The following is an 18929-nucleotide window of genomic DNA, read 5'->3' as shown; positions in this document are numbered from 1 at the left end:
ACTCACAAGGGGGCTGAAGAGTGGGACTGCAAAGCTCCAGATCACCTCTGCTTGACAAAGGCATAGTGGCAGCATCAGGAGTGGGGAGAGGCATGAAGTGGTACTGAAGGTGGTGGCTTTACTGCTTTCATTTAATCCATTTTTATTCTCTTTGCTTTATTATAGTAAACCTGGGGCAAGTTGGAGGAGAAGAGGTTTGGGAGAAACAGGCACACCGTGGAGTTTTCTGAGATATAACAAAGCAAAGGGCTACCCTGTAGAGGGTTTGGCCTTGCACTGGCTTATGTGAAATGCCAGTCAAGAGCCTCTGATACCCCAGTACACCACTGCATCCATGGTCCCAAAACATGGCTGGGACCCTGCAAAAAAATCCATCCTGCTGCATTCACCTCCTACAGCAAGTGGTTCTGGCCCACACTAGAAAATTCTCCCAGTAGATAGCCTTTTGTTAGTTTCCCTGGATAAAATTTTGTACTGATTTTTGCCTGATGGACCAGAGAGGAAGCCAAAGCCTATAGTGGGGATTTACAAGGTGTTACTTCACCTGTGCCTGAGAGCACTGCATGGACTGGACCACCCTGAGAGGGGCAGGGCTTGTGTCAGCATTACTGCTACCTTAAAGGAAGGCATGGAGGTAGCACTGAGATCATCAAACATGGACAGCAGCTCTGAGCTTTCCGAGATAGAGCCAGCCACCAGGCAGAGTGCAAGAGATGAGGAAGGCGGGATGGAAACACAGTGAAGCCGCATCCTCCTCCTTTCTGCTTGCTGTGTGCAAGAAGCTGCTGATGCACCGCGAGCTCCACCTCGCGTCCCAGCGAAGCCCTCGGCAGTCACCGTCCCTTGGCCTGGGGCACGCCAGTGCAATCAGGCACTGGCAGAAACGTTGCACAGTGCTGGTATTCGATGCTAGCGACTAAAAATCTGTGAGCTGGGAGATTATGTTTTCATTTTGCTGAACTTTTCCAGGTGGATCCTGGCTTGCAAACCCAGCACAAACATAGGTCAAACCCAGCGGGTAATGGGGGAAAACTAACTCCAGAAGGAGGCAGAGTTACAAGGTGGTCCCGAACAAAATCATTTAATACAGCCACAGAGATCCTGACCACTCACTTTGCACCAGGATGCTTCAACTTGTAGTTTCCAGCTCTTATTTCAAACCTAAAGAAGCACTTGTATGTCTGAAAGTGTTTACCCTCCTCTCCCCCCAGCTACAGCATTTCGTCTAATGAAAGATCATAGAATCATAGAATAGTTTGGGTTGGAAGGGACCTCTAAAGGTCATCTAGTCCAACCCCCCTGCCATGGGCAGGGACATCTTCAACTAGATCGGGTTGCTCAGAGCCCCGTCCAGCCTGACTTTGAATGTTTCCAGGGATGGGGCATCCACCACCTCTCTGGGCAACCTGTGCCAGTGCTTCAACCACCCTCAGCGTAAAAAATTTCTTCCTTATATCTAGTCTAAATCTACCCTCTTTTAGTTTAAAACCATTCCCCCTTGTCCTGTCGCATCAGGCCCTGCTAAAAAGTTTGTCACCATCTTTTTTACAAGTCCCCTTTAAGTACTGATAGGCTGCAATAAGGTCTCCCTGAAGTCTTCTCTTCTCTAGGCTGAACAACCCCAACTCTCTCAGCCTTTCTTCATAGGAGAGGTGTTCCATCCCCCTGATCATTTTCGTGGCCCTCTTCTGGACCCGCTCCAACAGGTCCGTGTCTTTCTTATGCTGAGGGCTCCAGATCTGGACACAGTACATCAGGTGGGGTCTCACCAGAGCAGAGTAGAGGGGCAGAATCCCCTCCCTCGACCTGCTGGCCACGCTGCTTTGGATGCAGCCCAGGATACGATTGGCCTTCTGGGCTGTGAGCGCACATTGCTGGCTCATGTCCAGCTTTTCCTCCACCAGTCCCCCCAGGTCCTTCTCGGCAGGGCTGCTCTCAATCCCTTCATCCCCCAGCCTGTATTGATACCGGGGGTTGCCCGGTATCAACACCCCCAGGTGCAGGACCTTGCACTTGGCCTTGTTAAACCTCATGAGGTTCACACGGGCCCACTTCTCGAGCTTGTCCAGGTCCCTCTGGATGGCATCCCGTCCCTCTGGCGTGTCGACTGCACCACTCAGCTTGGTGTCATCTGCAAACTTGATGAGGGTGCCCTCAATCCCACTATGTCGTTGATTAAGATATTACCTCTCTATATATACAAAATTTGTTTTTCACCCATCTAATCAAGTACTATTGTCATAGGCTGAAACACCTTAACTTGTGGAATTTTACTTAATTTAATTTATTGCCAATTAACATAAACTTTTAATTACTGATTCAGGTATTGGGGGGGAGATGAGAAACAATTAAACAAACAGGGACACACTTTTCCTCATCCTTTCACAAGCTCAACTTCAATCAAACCCAACTCTCCCCCAACCCAATTCATTGTCTCAACATGCCTTGTTTTCACCAGTCCCTCCCAATCCCTTCAGTGAGGGAAGAGGTGGCACAGGAGGTCAGGGTATGTGCTTAACAGTTTCTTTCTGCAGTCCAGGCTTCTTATTTACTTCCAGTGTTCCTGGTTTCTTAATTGCTACCTCTGCTCAAGTGTTGATCCTCCAGGGGCTGCAAGTCCCTGCCCTGGCATGGGTCGTCCATGGGCTGCAGTCCTTCAGGGTTGTCCCTGCTCCAGCGTGGGTCACCTGTGGGCTACAGCCACTTCAGAGGTATGCCTCCCCTGGGACAGAGCACCTCCTTCCATAACTGGGTCACCAATGCTGTCCCCTTCCACCTGCCTCCTCCACTCCCTTCTCCCACCTCAACTCCCGTGTCTCCTTTTGTGCATGTTCCTTGTGTCTCCTACTCCTAGTGGCTATCACTCCTTCTTAAATATATTTGAGCACAAGTGCCACATGCTCCTCTGACTGATTGAACTTTTGGTATGCAAAGGGGCTTTTACACTGGTTTCAGTGCCAGCTGGAAGGGGCTGTGACAGGCATAGAGCAGTTCCTGGCCTCCCACACAAGGCAGTCCCTCTTCCGCCCCGATCAAAGCTCTGCAATTTATGCCAAATAAGACTGTGAATGCTCTAATATAAGATAAGCATTTTTTAAATGTATACATCTTTTATGGGTTGATACCTTGCCTAAGAAAGTAACTTGTTGGTTTAAACTGGTTGCTAAACATAGCCTGAGTTTTAACTAAATCCATAGGAAAGGTTTCTGTGCAGAATTCTGTTTGGAAAACTCAGCTACTGATCATGGGTTCTCTATGACATTTAGATGGCAAGTTTGACATATTCGCTCAAACACGAGGGGAAAATCCAGTCAAGTAAACTGGGGCAACAGTATATCATACCTAAATTTCCATCAGACTCATTCTATTCCAACCAGGCTCATGTTACCAGAAAAGTGCATCTCATAGGTCTAAAAGCCTGATTATTAGAATTTTATTTGATATATGTGGTAGTACAGCAATGGGAAAATTTAGTATTTGGAGAAAGTAGCAGATCATGGCACAGAACAATTCAGTGACATATAACATCTCAAATTCCTAGAAAGTAGTCCCCTCTTATAGGAAATGTCAGCATTCAAATGGTTATCAGTATGTTAACCCAACTCAGTTAGCCTATATCATCAAGCCAATTAGCACACCATCTTGTATTTGGAACAGCTATCTCTTCTTAAGTTTCCAAAACTGGGAAAAATCTGCTCTACAGTTAAAGAGTCAAGCCTTGCAAAATTCCTAACAGTTACTTAGAATAGCAGAATTCCTTAAACTTCAAAGGAGAGAGTGAGTCACATACAGCACAGATGTTTACTGTCACCCACCCAGGGAAATGTAAAGCCATACGCTTTAGTCCAGTTGTGTTCAGCAGAGCACTTGAGTGCTTAACTCAAAACACGTACCAAAGACCCTAGCATTAAGCTTTGTTTAAATAAGAGATTTGCCAAACAGGCATTTATACTGAATCAGACCTCTATGGTCTACTGCAAGCCAGCCACAAAAAGCAATAGTGTTAACCAAAAGCAAAGTACACTGCCACACCTAAAATGAGGACGAGTTGTGCAGGAGTCGTTCCAGTTACTGTTTGCTTTGCTTTCCAACCTCCAGCTGCCTCCTGATGTCTGATACATCCATAGGGACCCGCACCGTCAGACCATCCATTGACTTCTTAATGCACACCTGGCAGCCAAGGCGAGATCTGAGAAGAAAATATTAAGTGAGGCTCACCTGTTCCCACAGTAAAGGAAGAAATTCCCCGCCCACATTGGGATGTCTGGCCCAGGCTGGGTTTTCACTAAAGTTCCTGTTAAAGGTCTCCTGTGCCTCAAGAGAAAGCAACTCTAGAGGCACAACTGTAATACAGAATAAGTCCTGTCCCCTTGGAAACAGGTGCCAGGTGCTGAGAATCTGCCTCAGAGGCTTGAGAAGCTACTGCGATCAGCAGGGAGGCTTACGTCTCAGTGAGTCCATACGCCAAGTCCAGCATGTCCAGCTCTTCATCTGAGATAGCATCCAGCTTTTGGAAGGTGTCCTTCTCAAAGATGAGGTGACAGGTGGAGCAGGCTAATGTCCCTTCACATGCACCTGGTGGAGAAACAAGGGAGTGACAGCAAATCAGAAAAAACAAGGTGATGAGAGAGATCATCTTCGGGAACAGTGTGAGAAAAGGTCCTTTAACAGATTTGGAGCATGTCAAAAGAGATGCCAGAAAACACAATAGATGGATGCAGATTTCTGCCTGCCTCTTCTCTGGGAAGATCACAATCAGTTTTCAAATTTGTACATCAGCTCTAACCAGCCAAACACATTGACACAGGCCGCTGGAATCAGTGCTGCCATCTCAGTATGGTAAGCCAGCCCAGCAAGCAGCTGTTGGGGAAGAGAAGCTTGCTTCATGGTCTCACCAGAACACAGTGGCATGTGTACAACTGCACTATTCCCAAGTACCCACTGGTCACAGCACAGACACATAAATCCTAAGAGCACACACCCTTGTGTAACACTTACCAAATCCATCAATGGCCAAGTTTTGATTGACTACCACTTCCAGCAAACTCTCCCCTTCTTTGGCTGTGGCCGTAAGTCGCTCTCCATCCCGATTTATAAAATGCACCGTCACCTGATCTGCAGAACTGTAAGACAAGTTTGCAAAAATCAGAGGAGCCTACCCTTTCCTTCATGCCCACTGTTGAGGTCTTTTGGCCGAGCACTAGAGACATGGCACTTGGAGGGAAATGTGCATACAAACACTTCCTAGAAGGATTACACCACGCATGTCAGAAAAGATTCAGATTATCAGTTCTCAGTGGCAGGCAAACCTGAGTTGACCCAAAATATTTCCCACTTTATCAAATGTCCCTCAGAATACATGTTTAGCTGCACATGAACAAGTGCAGGTGCTCTGCACTTGCTGCCTCTGCTTGGGCTGGCTGGCAGAGGGAGCATTTATAGGCAGGCAAAGCATTTGCAAGACCTGGGCCTGGGAGGTTAATCCTGGATGGAGTGATGTAATAACAAGAAAAGTGCTCAGGATCAGATACTAATCATGCAATAAGGGTTGTTGTCATTCACATTTTGTTCCCCCTTCCCTTCCCAAGGGGATTACTTGATGACTGTTCCTTTTCTGCTGCTTGTTCTTTCATGAAGTGCCCACTCCTTCCCTGAACTCAATCACAGGGAGCCTTGTTGTGATGAGACATGCTCAGCCCCAGCTTACAGAGCAACCGTGCTGAGGAACCTCCTCTGAGCTGATGTTATCCTTGCTCAGGAGAAATTGCTAGTTATTCTGACAGCCTGCGAGATTTAATCTGGTAGAGAGTTAAGAACAAGGCCATCAGCATCTCTTAGTGCTGACTTGCAGAAACTGCATCTACAAATAAGAGGGAAACAGCATCCACTTCATCTCCTCCAGACCAGGCTCTCACAACCAGTGTGGAGAAGGCTGCCACCCTGAAGAGTGGCGTCAGGGATTTCTCACCAAGACAGTGTATTCTGAGACCATCTATTATATTTGCCAGGGGAAGCACATGAGCAAACAGCGGTTCTTCTTAGTGTACGTACCCAAATGGTCACTTAGAAGCAGGAGGTCCCAGTTACCCGAAGGTCCCACCTCCTGTGCTGAAACAGGGCAGCACCCTGGAGTCAGTGGGTATTTTGCCCAGTACCTCTCAATGCAGCACTGCCCAAGTGCCCATCATCTCAAAGCCCAGGACATTCTCCAGTGGCAGAAGCTCGGTCCACCCTCTTCTCTTCTGTCAAGCCAACAACATGCACCACTCTCCCAGATCTCTGGAAAGATCCACCTCTGTCTGCCAAAGCTCTGATAAACTCCCAAGCACTAGCAGTGTCAGCGCTGCCCCGTGGCCTTGCTGCTGCCATTTCTGGCATAGGAAGAAAGAACCACAGCCTTGAAGATAGAATGAATTTCACAGTGAGAACTGGCCGAGCTCACAGTCCCCTGATTTCTCCCACTTACACAAGGCTGAGTGAAGCAGCATCCAGCTTCTTCCAATAAAAGTGCTGTTTGGTATAAAGCTTGGTAACACTTCTCCTAGAAGCCGTGGGGCCAGTGAAACAAACAGCGAGTATGGCTCAGAGCTCTGAGAATTTCTAGTATTATTTCCTGATTTCTTGCAATGTATTTGCAATATGCACAGAATACAAACTGTCACAGCCCCAGAGTCATACGTTACAGCAAACCCGCCAGCCAAGGAAGCGCTCTGTGCCAGGCATCCTCTTGGAAAGGCAGAGATTGGGAGGAGGAATTGGTTAAATGGGAATTGTCCCTGGGATAGCAACACCAGCAGCTGAAAGGACTTACCCTGTCTGCTCATCCCTCTCTGCTCTGTGGCAGTTGAAAATGAAGCATGTGGAGATCTCTGCCGATTTCCTTTTAATGTTAAGCACAGAAATATATAAGGATCAAGTTTAAACAATTTCCTTTGCTCTTTCTTAGCTTACAAGAGGCAGAGGTGGAGTACAGGGGATGTATCCAGCTGAATAGGAGACAGGAAAGAATTCCTGTAAAAATGTAATGGGAAAGGGGGAAGAAATGTTCTCCTCTTTCAAGTTTGCAGGTCTTGTTCATTCCACTTCACATAAGTCACAATCATCATCTAGATCTAATCCCATTTACCTGCTGACAAATCATTGCAGTACATCTCTAAGTGATTCAGGATGCTGTTTCTTAAAATGTTGTCACAGACTTCATCAGCAAGAATTCAGGCACAGAAAATTCCAAACAATTATCTCTTTTGAAAGCCAATCCCCACATTCCAAGAAAATTTGGAAGTGGAGAAAAGAGATGAAACAATATTTTTTGCTTTCTCTGCTTTTTTGTTTTCAGCTGTGTCTTGATTCAGCTAGCAGGAGCAGAACACGGGGGCCACTGTACCTTCATGTGAGGAGGCTGGCTTCCTGTTTTTCAGAAATCTTCGGCAGAAAACAATGCCTGGGCCGTTAGTCTACAACAGGGTCCCCTGGTTATGAAAACAGCTGTGAAGTTAGCACCGAGACCATGCTGCAGAGGGAAGAGTTTCCCACATGCAGAATGGAAAGATCACGTTGCAGTCACGCACAACCAAGCAGGACCACCCTATTTCCCAAAGAAAACAGCCAAAGAACATCTTTAAGACATTTCAGTCTCCTTCATAGAGGCACCCACAGACATTCTATTTGTAAATAAGCAATTTAAAGACTAGTTCTCAAAAGAAAATAAAGCAAAAGAACCCTCTCTATATTTTGATGGATTAGACCCATTTATTCGATTTTTATGGCAAATAGGCAGGTTTCCTGGCAATGTTGGTTTTACAGTTATGGGTGAAATAATTTGTTACACAATAGAAATGGTAAAGGCATAGGACTTCACTTAATGCTGCAACTCAATGCATTCTTCAACATGATAATGTGAGCTGGCTGCCTGCAAGCAGAGTGTGCTGAATCCAACAACCCCCAAAGCTGCATGCATATTTATTGACAGAAAACTTCATTCGTGTTGTCTTTGAGGCACCTAGAGCTTCAGCTGACATCAGACCCAGGAGAATCCCTGCACCAGGCTCCCACAAATGCTAGGAGGATTTGTTCCCTTTAGTTCCTCCTGGACACAGCCCTGCTTTGACTGTTGCTGCCAGTTAAATGAGCCATGAGACAGCTGAGTTGCAGCCAGGGACAATACACAGCGTATCCAGTTAGATATAAGGAAGTACAGATGCTATTGCCACAGACCCCCTGCATGATTTCGGACAAGCCTGGGCGCAGCAGTTCACCCTTCTCAAGAGCAGGGATGATGCTGAGCACTCCTAGACCATGACAGAGAGAGCACCTGTAAGCAGCTTCTCTCTCTTCGCTGGCTGTAGGGGAAATTTAAGCTGTTTGTCTGTGTTGTTAGTATAAGTGTCTCTGTTGGGGGCATGAACCCAGCCTGATTACTCCCTGTTTTCACTGTTCAATTCAGCCATCTCCCAGACACCCACTCGCATACTGGCCTAGTTGTCTTCATATCCCCCAGATCAGTTCCAGGCTCGAGTCTCCTCTGGAGGCCACCTGCTTTGGGTACCCCAGGCTTCAGGAGAGCCCAGAAAGAAAATCTGTAGCTTTTATTTTCTATTTACTTTTGAATTTATTTATTGGGATTTTTGAAACTATGAAAAAATTCCTTTCACATTTTGTTAAGAAAATAATTTTGAACCAGGATTTTAAAACCAACTCAAAATTGATTAGACTAAATTTTGCTTCATTTAGGCTGAACTATTTTACAATGGCATTACCGTCACAGGACACAGGGTCAGAGCTTTGGAAAGATCTTATCAGGATGTGACAAACTCAGCACTGCAAGTTCAACGCATGCCAACTGATTATTCCCTTTTAAAAAACAAAAATTTCAAACTTGCTGTGACACAGGGAACTAGTGAAGGGGATTTCAAGAAGGTTGTTCTTCTCCCTGTTGGTGTTTTTCTCTAAAAGATACTTTCCAAGGCCATACAAAACAGCAAGATGCCTGCAAGTACTGCCAGAGATAACTTCATAAGCAACAAACCAATTAGAAAGAAAACCCATTGATAACGAGTCTTCATAAATCCCATTAAGCAGGGTTATCAGTATAACTTTTCTCTAAGGTCAGATAGCAAAATGGTTTATTGTATTTTCTGTGATGTTGGTTGGGTCTTTTTCTCAACATCCAGCAGATTACGGTCTGACCCAGATCATACTGATCTAGGAGATGTACAAATTACCTCTATTTTGCTCAGAGAATTGCAATCTCCTTCTGAATTATCCCTAAGGAACAAACAGAGGAAAGACTGGCAGGGAGTCTGCTGTAGTTCCTGCTGTAGAAATACAGATGAGTACTCTGTGCCAGGCAGCCTCTGTGGTCAGCCCCATCCTTTTGGCACATGAGGACGGCCTGCTCCTGCACCTTTAAGATTTCCTTCTTGAAGAATGTCCAGCCTTCCTGGACTCCTTTACCCTTCAGGACTGCCTCCCAAGGGACCCTGTCAACCAGGCCCCTAAACAGGCCAAAATCTGCCCTTTCAGATGACCAGCTGGGAGTCCTCCACCCTGGCAGGGACCACAAGCATTTAGAGGCATTTCTAAACACAAGCTTCCGACCAATTTCCACCGCAGAGTTCAACTCACAAACTCAACCACCATGACAAACTGTGCATGCTGTCCCAAGCAAGCAGTCTCAGCAAAGCCCAGCACAATTCACTGGCCTCAGGAGCCTGGCAGGACACCAATGCTGTGGGCTCGTACAGCCCCTCGCACCTATAGCCACCATCTGGGCAGCTGAGCCCTGGAGCCAACTCCTCTGTCTCCCTGTCAAGAAGAGCACACCAGCAAGGCATAAGAGCTTGCAGTGTGGCTTCCCATAACCTAAAGAGAGCATTTTGCTCCCTGGAGCTGCAGATATCATCAGCTCCCTACTCTGCCTTTACAGCAGCAGAGACAGGAAACCCAAGAGAATCTGCAATTCCCAGAGCAGCCCAGTGGTCATCCCAGCTTCCCCACAGCAGGAATACAGCAGGCTCGTGGCCCAGCTGTCTGACACACCTTGCCCGCCTTCCCCATTCCTCAAAGGCTGGTGACTGGGCCCCAGTGGTCAATGGACTCTTGTGCCACATTGTCATCTTCATGCTCTGGATCCAGGCTACTAGCTGTGGCCTCCACAGCTCCAGAAGCAGGAAGCAGCACCTCTCACAGACTGGCTCCCTGCACCACCTTCCTCCTGTCAGCATCTGCTTAGCCTACACTTCCTCATCCACTACCTCCTGCAGGCCATCGCACTGGCCTCTCTCTTCTCCCTTCTGTGGAGTGAGGCAGAGGTAAGTGCACGTCCCTCCTGAAAAGGCCCTTCCAGACACAGCAAGGTAGGGTTCAGCATTTTACTCACCTTGATTCACCAGTGGCATCCTGGAGCTTGGGCGTGGAGCTGAAGCCTCTTTCTGACCCCTGCTTAGCTGGTGTGTGATGCTGCTCAGTCACCCCACAGAGATAAATAAAGCGAATTTTGCTCACATTCAGTCCACTTAGCAAGGGTCGCAGGAGCCCCGAGATGCCTTGAGCTATCATGCTACTTAGGGTCCTGCTCTGTGTCTCCTGGGCTGTTGTTTGTTGCAAGGTCAGCTAGATTAAGGGTTATAAATACAGCTGAAAGACGGGGAAAAAAGAAAGAAAAAAAAAGAAGAAAAAACTAGGACAGCCTCCCTGGGGGTGGAGGGAGGGAGGAGGGAGGGGAAGGAGGAGGGAAGGATGGACAGAGGGATTGTGCTTGGATCTTGCTGCAGTCCAGCTCATCAGGGCATGGGAATTGGGTGAAGCACAGTAACACGAGCATCATCTTCACATACCGGTCCCCAAGCAATGCTCACCTTGTTTTGCCTTACAGATTTCCCTTTTAGGAATCAGACCTAAATCCAGTTTCAGGAGCAATATTCATTGCAATGTCTAATCATATAAGGGGTTGCAAGCTGAGGGCTGGAAGAGCAGACTGGCAGAAGCACTGACGGCTGCTGCCTCAGGAAGAGAGGGGCATGTCAGTTCTTACAGCAATGGGGTAAGAGTAAGACTTATTCTGCTCTTGACGTGGATGTTGTCCAGCCACATCATTGCCTTCCCCAGTACTGCAGGCTCCTAACTCTAAAACGTGAATATTCACACACATACACAGTGGATTCATAGTTTTGAAGATAACTGGAAAGTTTTGGCTTTTCACCCCAAAATGAAAATTTTCCACCCAAAGCTTTCAGGTTGGAAGGGGATGCTTAAGCTTTCTGAGAATAGCATTGAAGACATTATTTTCTTCTCTAAAATAATGAGTATTTAAAAATACTCATTATATTGAGAAGAAAATATATATTAAAAATATATATTAAAAATACCTCAAAAAAGCACAAGTATTTTCCGTAAGGAGGGACGGAAATCCTATTCTTCAGTCCAATAAAGTTTTAAAGGCAAGTGTCCAAGCATCAAAACACACCACTGAGATAGCTTCAGTGAAGAAAAACTCATGGGCAATGCATAAAGGATTAAAAAAAGAAAAAAAACTTTTTTTTTTCCTTAGGGGGAAATCCAGTTTCTAAAATCACCTGTCTACTTCCCTCTGTCCACTTTGCACCTGGTAGAGCAGCATGGAGGAATATTTCATTCTGCCTCACTCCTATTTGCCAAGTGCAGGCTGAGCATTACTGCTCTCATGACAGGACACATGCAAGAGGAGCATGCGGTGCTCTGCTATGGAGGGATGTGATCTCGGATAACTTGGAGTCATATTTGCAGGGCATCACTGACTAAAGTCTCCTCGCTCCTTTTGCTGAACATGGGTGACATTTCCTAACTCAATATATGATGGGCTTATCAACCAGCAATCACAGCCTTGCAGCACCGTCATGCCAGCCCCTGCTCGTCCCACAAATGCATTTTTTCTGCTGCAGGATTTGCCCCTCAGGTTTTGTTCAGGGCAACAGCTCTGTGAGCGCAGGGGTGGGACGAACCACTGAGTATCACTAGGATTTTAATCCAGAGTGAGTGCCACCCTCAAGTCCAGAGTCAGTGAGAGAGCTGCCGTCTGCCAAGAGGCACCCTTGGCACGTCCTTGGGAGCAGCAGGGCAGGGGTACAATGCCAAAGCAGGGATGCCACGTGGCAGGCATGGGTGCACATCAGACTGCCCAGCATCACTGGGACTTCTCTGTAATTCCACCCCTCAACCCGAGTTGATGTAAAAATTCCTTATTTCAAATCATTTGTGGAATATCCTTCAAAGGCTTCCCTCCCCACCCTTGCTTGTATCACAGAGGAGAGCTGGCAGTGAGGCGAGCGGTTTGTTTTAGCTGAACGCAGCTCTGACCAGCATCCCTGCTCTGTGGCCCCTCAATCTCAGGTCAGCTTGTCCAGGTGGTTTGCTCTCTCCTGCAAGCTGCCCTGCATGCTTCAGCCTTCAAATGCAAATTCTTGGGCTGCAGCTCACCCCTGAATTTAAAATCACTCTCTGCAGCCTCTGCAGCTGAGAGACTCTGCCCAGTCCTGCCTTCGCTTTTCAGGCACTACAGAGATGCAGTAGGCAGCCCAGTTCTGTCTCTCAGTCATTTCCATAGAAGGAAAGTAAGGCTTGCCATGAAAGAGGCAAGGAAAGGGGCCACAGCACATCCAAACAAACCACAAAGCATGTTATCTCTCCAGCAAACCTTGAATTGAGAGATACACTAGATATATGCGCAGCAGTTTTCACAGCAAGGACATTTGTGTGTTTGCCTGGCACTGACCTCTCTCCTTGCCAGGAACTCAGAGCACAGCAAGTGACAGGTCAATGCCACCCGACGGGAGAGAAGCCAACACAGAGAGGGAAGTCAGGTCCAAGAGCATCATACCCAGTCCTGCAGGGAGGTGAGAAGCAGTGAAGGGGATAACTGTCCTCTGGTGAAAGCAGGAACAATCCTGCTGCGGTAGGAGAGAATCATGTCCTATACTGAGTTTGGATAGCCTGTTTTAAGGTATTTGAAACAGGGGGAAAAGGGCAGAAGTAAGATCTCCTTTTTTTTCCCTCCTCTCCTCCACTCCATCTAGCAGCAAGCCTAGAAGGAAACGCAGCCTTTCCAGAGTAATCCAGTGTTCATTTAGCCCAGGACACAAAAATAGAAAGCTCTACAAATAACCACCCCTCCCACAAAAAACCAACCAACCAACAAAAAAAACCCAACTAAGCAAACATATCCTTGCTTTGAAAAAAACCTCTCAAAATATTGCTTTGGAGGTCACTACACTTTATGGGCAGGACAGACACAGCTGAAGTGAATCTTTAGCTCCGTTTCACAGAAATTGGGCAGAAGCCAAGTTTCCACCAGTATGCACGCGTGCACACACCCTCACCCCCCCCTCTTTCTTGCCAGCAGGTCACACTCTACTGTCCTGTTCCTACACGTCTAGTGACGTGTTAGCACATGCTGGGAAGGAAGTGGTTTTCTACCTTGAAATACATCGCCCAATTTCTTCTGCACCACACAAAGGACAATTTGCACACACACACCCATCTAGGGACTCCCATGCAAATGTCCAAAACAGCTATGAGGTGCCATTAACTCCACCTCATCCCTGATTTCTGCACAAGAAGTAAACATTGAAATCAGCACTGCACTGATCCAACAAGAAGTTACACAATACCATTGCAGCCCTCCACAGCCAGAAGCACATTCAGACTTCTCAGATACCAGATCCAGCTCCTCTGACCACCATTAGAGTTTCAGTCCTTCCGTGGACCAGTTCAGTAAACATGTAGGCATAGTCAGCACAAAGCAGACTTGCGTCAGTTCCTTTGGGCAGAAGACACTCTGTGCAAACAGCTCTGACCAGAAGAGCTCTTCTGTAAACTTTGTGGCTTCCAAGAGACCCTAGATGGAAGGTTTAAAATTACCATATTAGTCTACTGCCTCTGAAAGCAGATGAAAATCATTGTGTAATCCTGTAGTTATTAATGTACACATTCATATAGTTTTAGTGATGCTGCAGTTCTAGCATTGTGAGAATAACTCCACTACCATTTGAATCAAGATTTGATAAATTAAGGGAGGAAGAAGTTCTTCTGCAAAGGAGCAAAGAAGAATAATCAGAAGGAGCAGGAAGAATCGGGAGAAGCAGCCTGTCCTGCAGCAGAGCAGCCACAAGAGCAGGAGAGGGAAGAGACAGAAATCACACACACAAGTCAAACCACCTGGCCTCTATCCATGAGTAAGCTGCAACATATGCAGAAATATTACAGGTGTCATCCAGGCAAACAAATTGACACCTGTTTGCTCCAATACTGGAGCATTTTATCAAATCAGTATTTGATAAAATCCCAGGTGCTCAACAGTGGAACTCCCAAAGGAAGAGTGTCCAGAGGGGAGGGAGGAACTGAGCAAGCAGCTCAACAAATCATGACAAAGCTGAAGGCCAGCACTGTGCCCCAGTATAGAAGTCATCGCTCCTTTATTGTTTGGAGCAAGCAGGACTGGCCCATGCTCTCCTACAGGTCTGTGGGAAAGCAGGCAGTCTGGGCACATGAAGGGCGCGGAGCTGGAAGTCTGAGCTGAGTTCTGTGAAATGGGGCACCAGGTTCAGCCACAACTCTTCTGCCTTAGAAGAAACACATCATCCTCTGTGCCTTGTTTTACCTCTCAAAGAAATGGGGGAAAGGTTTCTTGGTTGGCCTCTGAGGAGTGTGAATGAGGGATGATGGATAAAACACACACCGGAGACAGAGAAGTGCTCTTGCCAGAGCTGCACTGGCTCAGTCGCTGCCAAGAGGTAGCCAGAGGTAAGCCCATGCTGTTCCCATGGGTGACATCTCAGGTACTGTAGTCAGAGCAGCAGGCACACAGACCCAGAAATAATGAAGGTTTCCAGAACACAGCTTTCGTTCTTAACTTGAACAGCAAGAACAGCCTACCCCTCACCTCCTACCAAGCCCACCACCTCAAAAATACTCCTGTAAGGAAGCAGATACAGGCTGCTTACATACACAGAACTAAAGCCACTGAACAAAACTAAAATTCCTCTTCCCCACTGTCACTATGAAAACCCATCAACCACCTTTCCTGTTCCAGAACAAGCTGCTAATAAAAGGAAATAGGGCAACTTGTGCTTGTTCTGCTTTCTCCAAGCTCACAGGACTAGGTACAGAGTGCTGCCCCAAAACAGATGCACTGAACACAAACCTGCAGACAAAGAGCTTATATCAAGCGTGCTCAAGTCTCAGATACTGCCTCGTAGAGGCTGGAGGCTTGGGGGAAAGATTGTAAACGTGTCTCAGTTTCTACATCTCTCAAACAAGACTACCATTTGCCCGCTCCGACCTTTCTCTAGATGTTCAGCAACCTTCTGAGAATCACTACAAACAAAAGGAGCAAGGGCCAAATTTCCACTACTGGAAGCAAGAGGGCAGTAATGCAATCATCAGAGATGGGCTAACACTACAACAAGGAAACAAAATGAATTCACAACAGGGCTTCTTGACAGCAGCCACCTCTGGCAATGCAGCTGCTGCCTAGCTAGGTGAAGGCCACTAAGAAGTTACAGTGCCCCAGCCAAGGCCTTCACTTGCAGATGCTTCTCCTTCAGTCAGCCAAGGATGCTTCAAAGATGGATGGGAGGGCAGTACTGCTGCATGCGGGGTATAGACAGCCTTCACCATAACCTCCCAGCTCAAGAGCAGTATATTCCATATCCCCTTGACCCTTCAATCAGTCTTGATGATTGAAGATCAACCCTGGCTTGTATTTCTTTAAAAGATGATACACAACCAGAGGCAATAGCAATCATGGGTGCTTGTAATTTTCCAACTAGCTCTGCTCACCAGAAAGCTGTATCAATGGTATTGACACCTGCTCAGAGCAAGTGCATTCTCAACAGAAGTCGGAAGTACAGTCCCTTCCAGGAGCTCCCAATATTCCTTTTTGCAGTCTTAGCACTATTCTTTCCTTAATGTCTCCTCCTCATTCTTTCCTCCACTTTTCCCTATACCCAATTCATCCTGCCATCTATCCTGACAAAGTCCATCTTAAAATTACTAGTAACTTTCAGAGACCCATCACTTGGCACTAGATGTTCATTTAGGCATTGTTCAATCATAAGAACCTGCACCCTTGTCCACAAACCACACTTAAATTAGAGCTGCAGACCTGCAAGACAAAAGCCAGCCTCAGCCTAACATTTGATGCATTGAGGCCCGGATCCTTTTGCTTACAGATAAGTTAATTTTTCTGCAAGGGAGATGTTAACATCACATGTGGAATCAACTTGCATAAGGGTATGCAGCAGTTATGGGTTGACCTCAGTCACAGATTAATTGCACTGTTCTCTGCCAGTTGTCACATACTCCAATTACACACTAGTATAAGACAATAAGACTGTATGCCCAAGATTGAGTTATGTATAGCTGCAAAGCGGGCACTCAACAGAACAGTCACACTGATTGTACAGGGCAAACAAGCCATACCTCAGTTATTCTCTGCTTTCTCATTGGGAGATAGTCTGCCTTTGTAGATGTTCAAGCAGCTGCCATACAACTGTCTACAATTATCATACCTTACCCTGTATATGCATTATCAAGCTTTGCAAGATGTTGGAAAACAGCTATTAGATGCAGCTACTTAATGGAGAGCTACTGCAGCATGATGCACCAAGTCTGAAGCCAGGTTACAGACAGAAGTAGCAGCTTCTAGGACCCGCTGACATGACAAAGGGGGGAACAAATCTCATTTGGTATCTCAGAGACTATCTGCTGGTTCCACAACCCAAAACAGATTTCAAGAGGATAGTGCTGTCAAAAGGCAGTGTCCTACCCTGGTAAGTAGAGAGCAAAATCTAATCTAGTTCCCTTACTAAGTTACCAGAGTTACTAACAGTATCCTACACAAATTGACCTGAACTGACAAGCATGGCATCAGGGGGTGTTCACATCCTATTATTGTCCATCACAGAAAAAAAAAAAAAAGGAAGTGGCTGGAAAGCTACTGAGCCTGCTCATCTGTTCACTGAGAATCTCACACCACGTCACTTAAAAAATAAAAATGCCCGTGTTTCCCTCCAAATGTATTAGCCTGAGCAAGGAACCGATAAGCTTGTCATCTACCTAGAGGAGTCCCTACAGGACTTGCCTACATCAAAACAAATCAGAATTTGGAGACCAACCCCTTGCAATTCCCTGCCTTAGGAAGCAAAAACAAGAGAAGGAAAAAGCAATCACAGCCTTATTTCTATAGTTGCACTGACTCTGAGGAGGAGGACAAAGTATCCTAGGCCAAATGCATTAATCCACCAGACGGATTTATCTCAGTGAAAACCTTGACTCTACGAGTTACTTTGGCTTTTCTTTAGAGTTCTTAGTAAGTTGCACTGCTTAATAAAGCCACATTCCAGAACCTGCAAAAAGACAAGTGTTTCTAGTCCCCAGCTCTTCTGAGAGCCTTTTACGCTCCAGTCTGTCCCTGTCCCACAGACAAAAGCATCTGGGCCCCCAACACTTGTAGGTGTAGCCTAAACTAGATGTAAAACATATCACGGACAGAATAGCAAATCCAGCAGAAGCTGTCTACACAAGCTAGAGGTTAAATACAAATTTCCGATTCTAAACTACAAAATGCCTTCCAACAGATTAGAAGAATTGTTTCAGGTTTTTGGGGGGTTTTTTGGTTTTGTTTTGTTTGGTTTTTTTTAACTATGTGGTCCTGCACAAAAGCAGCATTCAGCCATTAATGCTTTGCACTTCCATTTCTTCAAAGACAAACTGAATATAGATATACCTAGCTGGAGAATTACTAAGCCTCTTAAGTCTCCACAGATACAGGCAAGGATATGCCATGAAAGCTAGGCCGCTCATGCAGAAGAGTAATCTGGCTGCAAGCACAGAGTCGTCAGACTCCAGAAATTTAAGCACAAGCTGAAAGGTATTGTCCATTGAGAAGCAAGGGCAATAAAAGCAGCAAGAACCCCATTTGTGAGAGCGAACTCCCCAGGCCAGTGCAACCTTCACTTGAAGGCTGCAGTAGCATTGAAGCAGACATGCAATTCCTCCAGTGGTGTTCAGGTTTTTGGAATCCAGGAAGGACGGAAGGAAGGAAGGAAGGACGGAAGGAAGGACGGAAGGACAGAGAAAGACCCACCTATGGAAACTGGATCCATGCCAAGCCTGGTGGGGATTGCAGAAGTCTCCATTGCTCCACACCACATTTTGTTTATAGTCAAGTTCAGGTTTCTCCCCTAACACCAGATCTCTGAGCACTAACATGTTCTGATGAAATCTCTGCCTTATTCTGCAGTGCAGCAACCATGAGGCAGAAGTTCTGCAAAGCCCCTCTTCACAACCACATGGAAAGCAGCTACAAAGATCACACAGTTCATTAGTAGAAAGGTGGCAGTAGCCGTGCTCTTCCATCATTGGACCCGGTCCTGAGACCTCAGGAAACACAGGTAGAGATAGCCATGGCAAGGTAGCCACAAAACAAATTGGGTCGAAATCCCCGGTACGGGATCAGGGCAGGACAGACCCAGCAGGATGTCGGGGGCAAGCAGCAGCATCAAGGCCCAGCCACCCTCTGCACGCTAACCTGCTCATGGATGCACATGGGCCTGGGCATGGCATGGCAGGTGCTCACCGGTGGCAAGTTCCAACAGCAGCTCCTCCTCCTCCATTTGACCAGTGCATTTCCAAGTTAAACACGATATAAATTTATACTCAGTGTCCCCACGAAGAAATGTAACTGGAACCAGTACTGGAATTCAGACAGCTTGGAGGGCTGCGGAGGGGGAAAAGGGATGTTACTCAAGCAGTTGCTTTTCAGGATGCAAATAAGATCTCCTTACTTGCAAGAGTGCTATAAGGCTGACCTCTCAGGAACCACATGGCAGACCTGTTCAGCTTGGAGACACAGCACTAGACTCAAAGCAAGCCTTAAGTAACCAGCCAGAGAC

General features: G+C 46.6%; 1 protein-coding gene across 1 annotated transcript; it reads right to left on the bottom strand.

Moving 5' to 3' along the window:
- Positions 1 to 4068: 4068 nt before the first annotated feature.
- Positions 4069 to 10557, bottom strand: LOC103906213 (adrenodoxin). Its single transcript, XM_009288084.1, has 4 exons — positions 10379 to 10557; positions 4999 to 5123; positions 4446 to 4575; positions 4069 to 4189 (listed from the first exon to the last, which is right to left on the bottom strand). The coding sequence occupies exons 1-4, from the start codon at positions 10555 to 10557 to the stop codon at positions 4069 to 4071; spliced, it is 555 nt and encodes a 184-aa protein (XP_009286359.1).
- Positions 10558 to 18929: the final 8372 nt, after the last annotated feature.

The sequence above is a fragment of the Aptenodytes forsteri genome, unplaced genomic scaffold, assembly GCF_000699145.1.
Source record: "Aptenodytes forsteri isolate BGI_AS27 unplaced genomic scaffold, ASM69914v1 Scaffold72, whole genome shotgun sequence".
Classification (NCBI taxonomy): Eukaryota; Metazoa; Chordata; class Aves; order Sphenisciformes; family Spheniscidae; genus Aptenodytes; species Aptenodytes forsteri.
Note: the sequence above shows the minus strand (reverse complement) of the source record. Positions and strands in the feature narration are given on the sequence as shown.